Raw genomic sequence first — 16,610 nt, forward strand, 5'->3', positions numbered from 1 at the left:
GAAGAGAGACCAGATCCATGAACGCATGACAGATGAAGACGAATGCTGTGATGTCGTTGTACGTCTGATAGGCGAAGTAGATGTGGAACGAGGCCAGGCAAAAACAACTGATGGCCAACACCACCGCGTAGATCTTGTTTACGAGAGGAATCCACAGATTTCTGACAGCCGAAGGGCAAACGCCGCAAGCTCTCGAAAAGAGAATCGTGGGTTGTAGAAGGCGAACGCTGTCCGAATACATGGTTACTTAGTGACAGGAAAATCCCACGGTTAGAAACTTTACACCTTTAAAAAAATCATAAACTATTCGGTACACTAACAATAACAGTTATGTATCATACTCTTAAACTTCTTAACACGGAATACAATTATGAGCTGCTATTGATCCGGTTATAGAAATGTATACGTTGATGAATTGTGACAAAGTGTGTCCTTTCGTAAGAGACACATTTAATTGAATGGGAATATAAAACACTTCAACATGAACCGAATGTGTCTCTTATTAAGTTAATGGATAATCTTTATAAAATACAAATGTAAAGCACGTACGTTTATTGTATCGTAATTTCCAAGTGATAGTGTTTTCAACCAACGACAATTTTTTTATTTATAAACCTATATGATAAATTATCTTTTAGTAAACCTTAAGTCCTTGTAATTACAAGGATCATCCTACTAATATTATAAATGAGAAAATTTGGATGTATGTTTGTGACAAGTGAACACGAAAAATACTGGTCGGATTGGGCTGAAATTTGTTATGATGATAGCTCACATTCCCGATTAACATATAGGCATATTCTTATTTCAAATATCCTTTCGGGCTCTGCCCCAGTGGCTCTGGAGTTTCCCATGTTAACCTTATGAGAAATGGAATTATTGAATCTTAACAGCTGTTTCAATTAAAGAAGTAGGTTCTGTTCTATGATGTTCAATAGCATTAAAGTTACAAGGATACCAACAGGGTGCAGCACTATTATTTCTTTTACATTTATGACAACAGCTAATTTGCAACCAAAAGGTGAGTGAGCGTAGCGAACGAACTTCAACCTCGAGGTGAGTTAGCGTAGCGAACAAGCTAACCTGAAGGCAAGTGAGCGCAGCGAACGAGCTCCAACCTAAAGGTGAGTGAGCGTAGCGAACAAACTTCAACCAGGACGTGATTGAGCCATGCGAACGAGATAATCTTGAAAATTAAGAAGTTAAACGGGGCAAAGCCTGCGGGTTACAGCTAGCCATCTTATAAATTAAGTACATCATCTTCATTTTATATAACAAACATGATCACCATAAGAATGAAATGAGATACAAAGTCCTATTTTCAACACTTAAATATTTTAATTGATTATTAGGAGGAACAAACCTTGATATTTTAATTTGGTATAAATATAGTAAGAGAATGTTTAAAATTTAGACGTTTTCACATTCATATTTTCTTTAACGTTCTTTAATCATTTTAGTTTTTTCTTTATAAACTTGTATCATAGCTATTTTCTGTTGTTGTTTCTTGCAATAGTTTGTGTAAATTCCGCTAGCATATATTCATATTTTACCGTTTACTGTATTTTAAATGGTATAAAATGTATTAATTGAGTTTGGCGATCGCGTTAAAACCGCTTATTTCCTAATAGCTTTAAATTTTAAATGTTTTGTCCAAGATTAGTTTCGTTAAAGGTTTTCTTACATTTGTAATTCGTTGTAACTCTTCTTTAGGCTGTTCTCTTCTTTTATTTATTAAACAAGTAAATTTTAACCTGTGATTTTTTGCACTTTCAAAAAATGTTATTTTAATGGCATTTTGTAATCATAAGTTATTATTTTTTACAGAGTAGAGGTATCCCTATATCAGTCCTAGACTTTTCTATGTAGAGAATCTACAAGATAATGCATTTTGAGTGAAAAATAAGTATTAATTAAAGCATCATTAGCAAGCCGCCCCATGTAGCTGTGCTTTTAGACTGATTATAAAAAACAGGACCAAGAAAAATTTACATTCAAGGCTAATTTATAAATAAATCATTACACTTTTAAGCAAATCAAAGGCAAATTTAACTGTTCTATAAGGTTGCGTTTTACTATTCATATGAGGGGATTTTTTCAAAAGGATAAGTTAAAATACTTAATAACTTCTTGGTTAGAACATTATGCGTTGTTGGTACTACGGATGAAATGCGGTAAGAAAAGAGTCTTATTGTATTGTTAGAAATGTAACATAAGTATTGTAATGTAACTGACACGCAAAATAATTTCTTTCGAAAGTGGTAAACCCACAAGTGAAGTATTTTAGTGAACTTATCTTAATCTTCTCTGTGCAGGGGCGGTCAGATGGCCCCGGTGCTAGTGAGGGTAGAGTAGGACCCTCTGACCGCCTTCGCTCAGATAGTTTTCTATCGTCCCTTGTGTAAGTTACTCGGTGACCCTCTCCTACAACCATTTACCAAGTGACGTGTCCGTAATTATTGTAGATTCCACATTCCTAACCATCCGTCTTACAATAGATTCATACCTTCTCCTTGATTTTCGTCGCCAGTGTCAAGTTGATCACCAAGGTCAAGACGGTGACAACGAGTTTAAAGAAGCTTGTTGTCACGACCATTTTGTCCTCCTGGGTGCTCATTATGTAGAAGTGGACTATGAATTGCAGAGAAAATGAGATTGTGCTGATGAACCATTCAACAGAGAAGATGCGCTGAAGCGTCTTGCAAGCGTAAACGAGTTTGAGGTGGGTCTTGTTGAACTCGTTGATCTTCAACGCCGTGACAGCTCTATCGTCGTGACTGGGGAGGACGAACTTGGTGCGGCGATAGTTGGCGACCGAGGTGAACTCTCTGAAGCTGACGTCAGCAGGTCGAGGCAGGAACAGAGGCCAGCGGTCGTTCAAGTCGTCCAAATGCCAAATGAGGAGCGAGAACTTCTCGTCAACTAGGCTCAGCAGAACTCTTGTCTTTAGAAAGGAACCGAGATGTACTATATAGCGTGGAATAGCGAGCAGCCAAATCGCGTTATTATGTTGAATGGTCAAATTTGCGAAGGAGGCTAACATTAGGATGATGAAGGCAAACATCCATAACAGCTGAGATCTCCTGCTGGGATTTGGAGGTTGACGAATGTTCAGCCCAAACAGAGATCTTTGAACCGACTCCATGATAGCGAAGAATCTGACCAACTCTTCACTGAACACGAAGGCGCTTGTGAGACTGGTGAGAAGAGAGACAATGTCCATGATCGCATAACAGATGAAGACGAATGCGGTGATGTCGTTGTACGTCTGATAGACGGTGCACATGTAAGACGGTGCCAGCCAACAACAACCGATGGCCAAAAAGACCGTGTAGATCTTGTTTACGAGAGGAATCCACAGCTTTCTGAGAGCCGAAGGGCAAACGCCGCAAGCTCTCGAAAAGAGAATCGTGGGTTGTAGAAGGCGAACACTGTCCGAATACATGATTACTTAGTTACAGGAAAACCATAATAACAGTATGTATGTATCCTAACCAATCAGTTGGGTGTTGTTTCACACAGACAATCCACTAAAATTATGAATAAGTAGCAACTGGTATTTATCCTATTACGTAAATGAATTTATGCTGATAAACTGTGACAAAGAGCCTCTTACGGGTAATGTTGAGATACATTTAATTCTATTGTACATTAACTTGCACTTTATCACAAACTTTATCAGGAAACAACCTTGTCTTTTAATATATAAATGGATAAACTTAATTAAATAAACAAAGTAATACGGTTCAAATTATTGACAATTTTTTGTAAAAGATATACTAGGTGGCGTTTGCAGAGGCATCCGTAAAATTGAGCGGAGTCATCAAGGGTTCATATTATATTTTTTTTGTCATACTGCAGTAAAAACAGTAGTTTTTAATGCATGCGTTGTGGGTCTAAAGTAGCATTTTTAATATTTAGGGAGTAAAAATAGTTGTTAGCCTCTATGGAGTAATAATCAGCTGTTGTCAACTCAGTTGTAAATTTCGATTGTAAACAATTATTTGTGAACGGTATGGAAAATATGTATCGATTCGTGCTTCGTAATCATTTTAACATACAGTCTGCAGTCTCTTCCCGTAGCATTTTAGCATTGCAGATACATTAATCCATTCCCAAACTCAACACTCCTCACTTTCCATTGCATTTTAGTATTTTAGATGTAAAACAGTTTCCACTCTCCAGACTGCTCGCCTTTACTACTTTCTTCACCACTTCCTACGTCGCGGGCCTGTTTTCCTCCCTTCCCATGGAATTTTAGGAATTCAGATACCTTAATCTAATCGCCATAAACAGTTTCCACACTCCAGACTGCTCACCTTTACTACTTCCTTCTCCACTTCATACGTCACGGACCTGTTTCATTCGTTCCAATAACATTTTAGGATTGCAGATACCTTAATCTAATCGTCATAAACAGTTCCCACACTCCGGACAGCTCGCCTTGACTACTTCCTTCACCACTTCCTACGTCGCGGACCTGTTTTCCTCCCTTCCCATAGAATTTTAGGAATGCAGATACCTTAATATAATCGTCATAAAAAGTTTCCACTCTCCAGACTGCTCGCCTTTACTACTTCCTTCACCACTTCCTACGTCGCGAACCTGTTTTCCTCCATTCCCATAGAATTTTAGGAATGCAGATACCTTAATCTAATCGTCATATACAGTTTCCACACTCCAGACTGCTCGCCTTTACTACTTCCATCACCACTTCCTACTTCGCGGACCTATTTTCCTCCCTTCCCATAGAATTTTAGGAATGGAGATACCTTAATCTAATCGTCATAAACAGTTTCCACACTCCAGACTACTCGCCTTTACTACTTCCCTCACCACTTCCTACGTCGCGGACCTGTTTTCCTCCCTTACCATAGAATTTTAGGAATGCAGATACCTCAATCTAATCGTCATAAACAGTTTCCACACTCCAGACTGCTCGCCTTTACTACTTCTTTCACCACTTCTACGTCGCGCACCTGTTTCCCTCCCTTCCCATGGAATTTTAGGAATGCAGATACCTTAATATAATCGTAAACAGTCTCCACACTCCAGACTGCTCGCCTTTACTACTTCCTTCGCCACTTCCTACGTCGCGGACCTGTTTTCCTCCCTTCTATGTCGTCATTTAATTATATTTATGATCCATACCGTTTCTGTTCTAATATCTGTGGAATAACGCTATCAGCTTTTTTTATCTACTGCATTCAAATGTCCACAGCTGATCATACGTCTTTGTTTATGTGTCAAATACTGCTTCCATAAGGATTACATTGAAACTTTGAGACCCAGTGGGGCGGATTCCTGAGAGAACTTTTTAACGTCATATAGACGTTGGCACTCACCGATATGGTCTTTATCACCATGCAAAATTTGAAAACGATTGATTCAGCCATCTAGGAGGAGTTTTCGTATTACGAAATGCATAAGAGTCGACGTATAAGAGCTTCGCTCGCTTCGCTCAATTAAACATGGTGTTTCAACCAACAAGAAAGGTCCTTATATAAACCGATATGATAGTCACTTTATCGGTAAGCACTTGTAATAAATTCCAAATAACTAATTATGAATAATAGTTCACGAGCTCCTCACCAGAGGGGGTGATATGATGATCAATTCACTAGAGGGAGCGATGTGTAGACCTTCTTACCAAAGGAAGAGATGCGATGATCTTGATTGAGGCGCGATGTGATTATCCAATCGCTAGAAGGAGTTAACGGATTATCTCCGATTTAGAGAAAGCGATGCGTTGATCTCATCGCTAGAATGAGCGATGTGATTATCCCTTTCCTAGATGGAGTGATGTAATGATTTCCTTGCTAGAGTTAGGAGATGGGTTATCTGATGATCTCCTCATTAGAGGGAGCGATGTGATGATCTCAATGCTAGAGGGAGGTATCTGATGAACTCATTATTAGAGGGAGCGATGTGATGATCTCATTGCTGGAGGGAGTTATCTGATGACCTCATCATTAGAGGGAGTGATGAAATCATCTCATCGCTAGAGGGGGTTATCTGATGATCTCCTCACTAGAAGGAGAGATGTAATGATCTCATCGCTAGAGGGAGTTATCTGATGATCTCATCATTAGAGGGAGTGATGAAATCATCTCATCGCTAGAGGGGGTTATCTGATGATCTCCTCACTAGAAGGAGAGATGTAATGATCTCATCGCTAGAGGGAGTTATCTGATGATCTCATCATTAGAGGGAGTGATGAAATCATCTCATCGCTAGAGGGGGTTATCTGATGATCTCCTCACTAGAAGGAGAGATGTAATGATCTCATCGCTAGAGGGAGGTATCTGATAATCTCCTCACTAGAGGGAGCGATGTGATGATCTTATCGCTAGAGGGAGGTATCTGATGATCTTCTTATTAGTGGGAGTGATGTGATGATCTTATCACTAGAGGGGGTTATCTGATGATCTCCTCACTAGAGGGAGCGATGTGATGATCTCCTAGCCAGCAAGAGTTATCTAATGAGTTATCATTAGAGAGTGAGTGAGTGATATGATGATCTTCCTCTTCAGATGGAGTGATGTGACGATCCCTCGCTTACAGGGGAGGACCACCCGCCACACAGGATGCTGTTCAGGGCTCACCTGGTGTCGGCTTTGTCCGGCTTCGCTCTAAAGTTACTCCTGAAAGTGATCTTGTGCCGTCTTGCCCCGGACCGGTGACCGACGGCAGCATTCCTACCAGTTACTGGATTGCGCATTACGGATAACTTACCCCTTTGTTGCACGCCAACAAAACAGACAATATAAAATCTTAACTATGAATGCAGACTGTGCTAATAATATCAAACTGGGTTAACTATAATTAAAATGAATAAGCCAACGTAAGTTCTTAAATTGGCAATGTTTAATTTGAACAGTTAAGAAAGGGATTTTTTTTCGAAATTCATTTATAAAATCAAGTCTGGCTTCACTTAATTTGTTTATAGGAAGAGAAGATGACATTGCCATAATAATAAATGTCTCAATTAATTGGTAAATCATACAATCTTGTTTAGAGTGTTGTGTGTTTTTCTGGATGCGCACATAGCTAAAAACCACACCTGTGATCCGGTTTTGTGATGAAATTTGATATATGGGCTAATCCATGGTATTTTAGGGATGTTTTTATTTTTATTATTTTTTGGCTATTTATGGCGATTTTTCATGAAACCTATTAAGTAGTGGATTTTCACAAAAACGGCTCTAACGAAATTGATTACAATTTATTATGTTATGATTCTTTTAACTCTAAACGAAGTGGTACAACCCGCTATGCTGTAATAATTACGGTCCAAGTCATTGCAAGCTTTGTGAAGTTCCCATAAAATATGCATTTAATGTAGTTCTCTCAGCACTTACCTTTATAGGGGTTGTTGATAAGCTAATAGGAGAACGTGTGTGTCAGTTTGCTGATATCGTTCAATTTTACATACTTTATATTTCATTCAATTGCAGGAAAACTGTTGAATGGACTTGGAAGATTTGATCACCAACCAGTTGGTTTTTTACTCAGGACTACTTTATAAAACGCATAATGATCAAGAGAAGTTGTGTTCAGTTCCGAACTAACCGAGTGTTATCTAGGTCAAAATCACGCGTTTCGTTTTATCTAATATAATTTAAAGACAATAAAATTCTTTTATAACTGACTGACTTTACCATAGCACGCACGTATCCACTTTGCAGCTCCCACACTTACAAGAAGTTCCAATTGGAAACGCACTCGTTGCTCAACTGGTGATTCTGGATCCATTACAGACTAGTTTTCTCCCAAATATGATCCGTATGCACGTGGACTGCTCAGGTTCTCACAGCGTGGAATGTGATCAACATCTGATTGGTCCCTGATCGGCTCATTCATGGTACCTTGTCATTACAGGTAGCCAGCTGATGGCTGATGGCTGATGGCTCGGTCTGGCCCAGCTGATGGCGCTCACGTCTGTAATTATTGAGCAACCGTCCTTGCTGTAAGGCTGTTTGGTAATTTCAACGTTTGTTTTCCTTGCGTTTGTGACGCACGGAAGGATGATTCGAAGATCCGTGAACGTAGTACCTTTCATATGAGATGTTTGTACGGTGTTGACATTTTGTTGATAAATATTATATGTCAAGGTGCTTTGATAGTAATTAAAGTTAAGTTATTAACGAGATGATTTCTTCTTGTATTGTAAATGTTGACTGACTTACGTTAGTCGTCTATATCCCAGTAATATAATTCTTTTTGACTTTCTTGCCTTAAAATTGGACACGCAAGGATGATTTTGTAAACGAAGAAAATTCACACTTCTAGCTTATAATATCCAAATCGGAATCTGAAACCAGAATGAAGAATTCATTTCGGTAAGCAGGTCGCTGCGCGCGGGCTCGGCAACCGGCTTGGACACTTCCAATTGAATGCAAACCGCCGAAAATCTTACGGAACCTGAATCTGATACGGCGTGCACTCTTGACGTACCGAGGAAACGTCAATGAAATGAAATGAAAATGCTTCTTTACTGAGGCGAACTAAGCCCTCATGTTCCTTTCTTACAGTTAGGATTTGACAAAATGTTGTCTAATTACATTTAATTTTATCTCTAATTTTAAATTAGTTTCATTAGGCCTACTAATTAATTAATTATAGATCATAAAATAGATTAAACAACAGCAATCAATACGGTGGATGGAGCTTACGAACTATCTACGTAATTTTGTTATGCTCAAAATACAACTGTAGCAATATTGTTGTATTGTTGCAATACTGTTGTATTGTTGCAATATTGTTGTATTGTTGCAATACTGTTGCAATATTTTTGTATTGTTGCAACTGTTGTTATATTCATTCAGATAATTTCAATAATTGAATTATCTGAATGTGCGTAAAATACAATGAGGAATAGTAATAGTTTTGAGTATTTTTATTTTTAACTATGGTCGATCATGATTGGATCCTCAGTACGCAAAACAAACATACCGAGTAGTTTTGCGAGGGAGTAAGAAAATATTTTAAACCAACTCGAAAGGCCAAATCTCTCGTTAAATTTAATCTGTACAAACCTTTCCCCTTGCACAACTTAACAAAACAGTATAAAGAACAACTAACTATTGACTGTTTCATCACTATTGGCGGAAAGCGGTGAACGAGATATTAAAGGTTCGTGCAATAAACAGCTGACAATAATCCCCTAAAACTCATCTAGCTCTATTATTTAACGCCGGAACAGAAAAACCAGCTGATTAAAGCAGTGATTATGACGTGCGGCATTATTAGCGATTTATTGGAAACGTCGTTCATCGAGGGTAATTATAATAATGATGTGTTAAAACAATCTATCTATATTATTTTATATCGGTAAACAACGTAAAATACAATGAGGAATAGTAATAGTTTTGAGTATTTTTAATTTTTCATCTTTTCATCTTAATGTTTATGTAGTATTTGTGTGGTGTACTCTATGAAAGCCGAAACTCACTGACTCATTCACTCACTGACCACACAATCTCTGGATCCATAAGGCATAGAGTTAAGAAATTGGAAACACAGTTCCCTATGAGCCTTTAGAACCGTACCTAATTTAAAAAAATGAGTTTGGGTTTAGATTTATGGTTAGTTTTAATCAATTTTTTATGTTTTACGAAAATCAAAGAATTTACTGAAGGGTAAATTTCGACTGTGTTTTTAGAGTTTATCATTGTATAAAATGACTATTTAAATTAAATTTAATCTAGACATCTGCGCTAAGTGTTGACTCTTTTGAAAGGTAAGAGAACTCCTTCAGTTTTCAAGAGAGCTTAATATCTACATTTACCTAACCTCCGTAAATTTTATGACATATTTTAAACTGTCTATGCAAGGTGAGTGCACACATTGTTCCAATAAAATCTTGTGGACCCTCACTGCCAACCATTTTGGATGAACCATTTCCTCTACTCATACGCTACCTCGTTGCATAACCAACACACGTATACGTTATTGACTCTTCTCCTTGCCTAGTGCAGGTCCACACAGCATATGGCAGGTATTACCTCAGCTACAGCCATTTCCTAGCTTCATCTTGTCGAGACTCCAAGGCAAATAGCAAGGACATGTGTTTTCCCCAAGGTCGATCATGATTGGATCCTCAGTACGCAAAACAAACATTGGGTCAAGTTCAACTTGACAACATGTACCGAGTGGTTTTGCGAGGGAGTAAGAAAATATTTTAATCCAATTCGAAAGGCCAAGACACATTCGCCAAATTGAGGTGTTCAGACAAACTTATTTTACCGAATTAAGAAGACAGAGTATAATCTCTGGAGCTAAGTGGGACCTTGATTGCTATAATTGGTGGATTGGGCAGAGTCAGAGCCTCCGTTAGCTGTCTTGCTACTGTGGAATTATAAAGACTCATCAGGAACATCTTTAACCTCCATTGACGTCTTTACTTCGAAATTTCACTTGAAGCAGGCTTAGAATAATGTATTTCTGATTTTAATTAGTGCTAGAAATAGAGTAGAACAAGTGGAAATAATTCAAGACTTCTGATGGGGTTTTTTAATGAAAATGTCTAGCTATTTATTTTCAAAGTCTTAGTCTGACTTCAGACATGCTACATGCTATCCATCTCCTTTTTGCATGAACATACAATCTGATGAATATATGACAGCAACTATACACTGTTAGATTTTCAAGATTCGTGTTTCTGGCATCTGGGCTACATGTTAGTTTCACTTTACAGTAAAATAGTTCCGCGTTCGTTCAGTCAAATCAAATCAGTTTACGCGTTTTATTGTGAAAGAACTAAGAAGCCTTTTTAAATCATTCAACTAGTCCATTTCCCAAAACTATGCTATCCAATGGATAGTATAAAATGCACCCATGATACAGTAAACCAATATTCTCCCTATTATTTGTAGTACTAGTACTTATGATAATTAAGCAATATATTGTATTGGGTTTTCATCATAAATATTTAAAACTATAATACGAGCCGGCTTGTGGACAATTCTATAATCAACGTGAGGAATTTCACATGAACTAGTAGGCCTACAGTTTAGTTTCACATATTTAAGCAATTTCTTGACCACTTAATATTAAATAATAAATCACAAGTCAAAACCTCTGCTCAAACAAGAATCGAGAGGATGAGAGTATGTGAGTGTATCGGATTGCTTGTGGAACTAAACACCGCAAACAGTTACTACGAGTCGGAGATCGACGCCAGGCGGCGCCACTTTATATAGTAGTGCATCGGGTATTACAGTGGCAGTGGTGGGATAATTGTGTTTGGAGGGAATGCAGTTGGCGAACCTGCAATTACAGTAGATTATACAATGTGGGTGTCGTCTGCAGTAACGGAGGCCCGCCAAGCTCCAACCGGAAACGCCAAAGTATTTGTTTATCTTGAATATTTTGAATGCATTTTTTACGAGAATCAGCTAACTTTATATTGCATTCTGTGAATGATTGAATTTTTTTTATTGACTTAGTGCTTTATCGAAGAATATTGTTATTTTTTAATGCGTTGTATAAGTATGGAAGTGGAAAACATGTCCCAAAAATCCCGTACCTGATTTTTGTTTTGATTTACACTTTTTTTTATAGAAAAACAATCAATATTGTGTGTAACTGAGAATTTTTTTTATTCAAATGCCTAACCCAGAAACTCGACACAATTAGGAATACACGTATCGGGTTGCTTTGCTTCATTTCGTAAGGGATATGAAACAACAACTCCATTCGAACATGCATAGCTTGTGCGCAATTGACAAGGTATTTGCAACCCCGTGACTCTGCAAAGTGCCTCATAGATTAAGGCATTATAAGGCTTCTTAGACAATTTTAGGGTTCATGTCCGGTAACACTCAAGTAGTTTTTTACATTCGTCCGTATCATTCTAAATATGTTTAACATTAAGGGATTGCAATCCAAACCAATTGGAAGACATGTTTAGTTTCCCACTCCTACACGCCCTCTAGTTTTGTAACCATTCAATATAACATAAACCATTTAGTCGTCATCACGATCATGCACCGTACATAACATAGCAATAGCTTTAGCTTTCACAAGGGGAAGTACAACGTCAATGGTTAGGCTTACTACACGATGTATTCATAGTACTCAGCCCTTCCAATGGTAAGCTTGGACAACTTAAGCCACATCGTACGTAAACTGTGAACTGTGACAAGCAGGTTATTGAATATGACACTGACACACACACACGCGCGTACATACGCACACACATCACACCTTTGATCTTCGTGACTTATTCACCAGTCTATTACGGTGGTTATAGTTCACTAATTAGTTGTCATTTTCCCTCCAAAAACTTGCGGTTTTCGCTCTGATTGCACTTTATTTGTCACGGGTTTGCGCGGATTTACCCCAAAATTATACCAAGCCACTAATGCCTGCGTGATTGCCACAAGCTTTCTGTGATTTTATCTCTCGTCTTGCCTAATGAGCTGTTTTGATTGATTATTCTCTGTGTGGATTTTTGATATTGCAAAGTGGCGTTTTCTACAAAGAGTTGTAATATGGGGTTTTATCTTTTTTTAGTATTTAGGTATTTTATTCATCAAACTCTCAAAAAAAGGATATTGGATGGATTTTTTTTCTTTCTCCCCCTATACATAGTAAATGGAGAAAGAATTGTTTTCTTCAGAATTTTCGAGTTTGAGTTTTGAGTGGATATATCCGTTTTGATATTCTTTGGATACATGGGTATTCTTACAAACGTATATTATATTGCACAATACTAGAAAGTTATTTAAACAAATATTTAGCACTATTCAATATTTCAATGTCCTTTAGTGGAATTATTTATTAAATTTATCAGGTTTGAAAATACACCTAATTGAACGCACACATTTGATTTATTAATTAACTTATTTCAAAATTATCATTTCCTAATGATTAGTCACTTGATTCTTTGGCTTGTCTCATTCGTTATTTCCTCACAACAGTGGTATTATTAATCCTAAAATTTGTAATACTATCCTTCGAAAAAGTTTAATTTTGTGTTTACAATCAAATTTGACTTGTCACAAGGTTCAACTAAAAGGTGACGTTTATTTAACATACCTTCAGTTTGGGCTCGGTTGAGTTTATATTTTGTTTTCTCATTTTCATTTCACCCCTGTATGTTCCAGAGAGCAGCGCCGGGATGGAGTGGTCAGGATACAACACCGGATACTCTCCTAGCTCCGGATACCAGAACTCTGGATACAGCTCAGAGTTGACACCCATCGAACCCACCATGTCCTCCCATCTCCCCACAGGTAGTTTTGACATTTACACTTTAAATCTTCTCTTGTGTTCACAAAAAGTGTAGGCCTATTTGGAAAAATCTATATTTAAAAGGCACAAAGAAGTATACTATTTATCTGGGTAAAACATAGCTCGTCTCTATCTTGCGATCTTATTTCATTGTAAATTAGTTTATCAAAAATCATAATGTTTTAAAAAGGGGCATTGGACTGGTGGTGAGAATTAGGAACTTATGTCCTAGAGTCCTCTTGAATTTTCCCAATAACCAACATATTTAGACAGCTGATATCATAGCGACCCGGTAGTACGAAGCGTACCTTAAACTGTAGGTACATTTGAATTAAAGCAATCTGAAGAGGTCTCTCAGTGAGATAGCATACTTCATTCCCTAAATGCCTCACGACAGGAAATCCATTCGAAGAATATATAATCGTTCTAAAACTGTTTATCAAGAGTTGTTCTGGCTTTGGTAGTAGGTCACTGACCGTCACTGATTAACCAATTCACATGTGCATTTAATCACCAACTCTGTATTTGTTACATAAGTACGTACTCACCACTTTTAAAATATTTTCCACCTTCGTGTGCTTAAATCTCTCTAGGTATGAGATAAGTCTACAGTATTCTATGCTTACAAACTGATATAAGATGTTCACTTTCGTATTCTCAAATGCACATATATTTAGGAAATCTGATAATCTTGTTAATGTATTTGTACTTCTTGCGCGCTCGTGTGATAAGCTAGCAAATTCAAGAACTATCAAAATTAAATGAACGTGTATATTTACACTAAAACACATTGCTGTTCATCTTCCTAGTCTAAATAGGTGTGACGTGGTAAAAAAAATACAACAAAAGGTTCAAAATAATGTAGTGTTTATCAGTAATTTCGGGACTAAACAGTTTGAGAGAGTGTGACTACGTTCTTTTACATAGCAGATCGTTCTTTAAACCTCTATTACCACAGACAATGGAATAAACATTAAAGTATTATATTGTCTGTGCTATTACCCCCAACCTGTTTCATTCTCTAACTATTCCACTAAGGTTCCCCCTGATGTTCCAGTACTGCCGGAGACGCCGGTCAGTTCTCACCCCGACTACACCATGTTCAGCCTCAAGAGCTCCAGCCCCGAGATGGATTGTGGGGGTGGTAGTGTGACGTCGCTGCAGCCCGCCCCCCACCTCCACCCCCACTCACACTCCCATCCCCATCGCTACGACACGGGGTATACCAGCAGTGGTGGCTACTGGGGAGGTCAGTCTAACACACAGTTCACGTAGTTTATTATTTCAGCTTTGCTAATATTACACAGTTCGATCCCCTGTGGAAATGTGAGTTTTTGGGATGAGTCAAACGGTGAAATTTGCCTTAACTTAAAAAATGTGTTTCATTACTCCTGGTTGATATACTCGACCATTTGCAGTTTTGGTCTGAAAACTTTCGTCATCAACTGTTACAAGCGTCAACAACTGTTCGTTCAGTTTTCAGATATTCTAATAGAAGATCCGTTATAATATTTGTGGTTACAAGCTTGAACAACTAACATCCACAAAACTGTACCGTCTTTCTCAGTCCAGAACATATTTATATTTTCAATCCAGTTTTATATTTTCTTAAACACAAAATAAAATGTGTACTGTACAAAAGTGATTGTGTCACAAAAGTTTACACTGGAAAAGAGCTTTTTCATATTGCAAATAGCCAAATAGCGTAGATTTTCGTCTAACTGCTTATTAGGTCAGCTTTATACGCACGTGTTTCAGTAATACTGTTTTACTGCGACCTTTGAAATAAAGGTGTAATATTTTAATAAATAAAAAAAATCTTTGCTATGAAATGTTGACAACATTTTATTTCCTACAGTATTTTACCTTATAATTGACTTTCTCTTAAGGCCAATCATCACTTATACGTAAACAAGTATCAACCAATATATTTGTTCTAATTTTTTCTACGTCCTTCTTGACAAATTATTTTTCATAGATTCCTTTTTCAGGAACCTGTGCAGCACCGCCCCACCATAACTACAACAACTACTACAGCAGCACTTCCCCACCGACGGCAACCCAGGCCTATCCGCATCCACCCCCGCCACCCATGGTGCTCTACCCGTCATTGTACTCCACTGTCAACCAGAACCAGATCCACCTTCATCTGCATCACAACGACAGGCCGGCGGCCACGGGAGAGTACAACGAGGACTTGACGGCTCTGGTGGGGAACAACCTGACTATCAGCAGTAACTCCTCCAGGTCTATAGAGATAGGGATTCTGCCCCCGTCCGAGGACGTCAATAGACAGCACGGGACCGACGCCTCGGTCTGGAGGCCTTACTAGACTCTAGAATCTTTTTAATTTTGTATACGGAAGTAAGCATCCCTAGTAGTACTTTGGACCTGTTATAGCCAGCTTTCAATTCAAACGCAACACGTCGTAGAACGAGTCAGTCACAGGGTGCTGTTACAAAAAAATATTCTTTGGCACTATGATGTGGTTTTGAAGTAACATAACATATTTGACCAATCGTGTTCGGTGGTTCTTTCTTCAAATAACAGTTATTGACTCTGACAGTGGCTAACGACCATTCTAAATCTCAAGCTTTAGCTTTTACACGGAATGGGATGACTACTACTAAATAATTCAAGTTAGAATGTTCCAAAACAATACAAACTGTTACTTGAGCTGACCAGTTATATTTTAACAGTGACTAAAGATACTGGGCTCTGGATACTCATTCATAGGACATCATTTGTAAAGATAATTACAGGTTTTCCTTAAAGAATAGGGTACTTTGAGCATAATTTTTAGTTAACACTTTTATGGGTTAACTTTCTTTCCATGAGTGTCTTGGAAGTATAGTTCTAATACAAAATTGCACTTCCACGTTCCCGAAGTATTTTAGAATAAATTTAGTTCTGCAAAACGAACCAAAAGGTTATGTAACGTGAATTTTTTCTTGAAACTATAACCTTAGTGAATTGTGTGGCAAGTTTGATGTTTAAATACTCAAGATTTTGGCAAATTTGAAAGGCTATGATTAAAAAATATTTTAGGTTGAACATCGTCCCAACAAATGAATTTATGAGGAGTTTGCGCTGTTTTGCGAAACAATACTGCTCATTTTAATTTTTAGCTTCAAGTTTTTTTGTTATTTTTTATTCGTGTGGTCTGGTCCCAAACATTCAAACCTTAATTTACAATACAAATTCATTTAAATGCTATAACCAAAATCCAAAATCTAAAACCAAAGGTTGTCCATATTTTACAACCATTGATGCACGAAAATTAATCGTTTGTACGTTATTTTCTATTAATCCATGATTGTGCTCATTATCTTTAGTCAATATTAAGTACTTTTAAAGCTACACACTTGTGT

General features: G+C 37.7%; 1 protein-coding gene across 1 annotated transcript in view; it reads left to right on the forward strand.

Annotated features, from left to right (window-relative positions):
* LOC128990133 (protein lozenge-like) overlaps nucleotides 1-16,119 on the forward strand; it is an 82,498-nt gene extending 66,379 nt beyond the window's left edge. Inside the window, exons 4-6 of the mRNA XM_054412396.1 lie at nucleotides 13,113-13,241; nucleotides 14,297-14,488; nucleotides 15,231-16,119. Of these exons, the coding sequence (XP_054268371.1) occupies nucleotides 13,113-13,241; nucleotides 14,297-14,488; nucleotides 15,231-15,571 (662 nt within the window). The 3' untranslated portion in view covers nucleotides 15,572-16,119. The remainder of the gene's footprint in view (nucleotides 1-13,112; nucleotides 13,242-14,296; nucleotides 14,489-15,230) is intronic.
* The last annotated feature ends 491 nt before the right edge of the window (nucleotides 16,120-16,610 follow it).

This window comes from Macrosteles quadrilineatus, unplaced genomic scaffold (assembly GCF_028750875.1).
Source record: "Macrosteles quadrilineatus isolate MER2022 unplaced genomic scaffold, UCM_ALF_1.0 Scaffold_3__2_contigs__length_128488019, whole genome shotgun sequence".
Taxonomy (NCBI): domain Eukaryota; kingdom Metazoa; phylum Arthropoda; class Insecta; order Hemiptera; family Cicadellidae; genus Macrosteles; species Macrosteles quadrilineatus.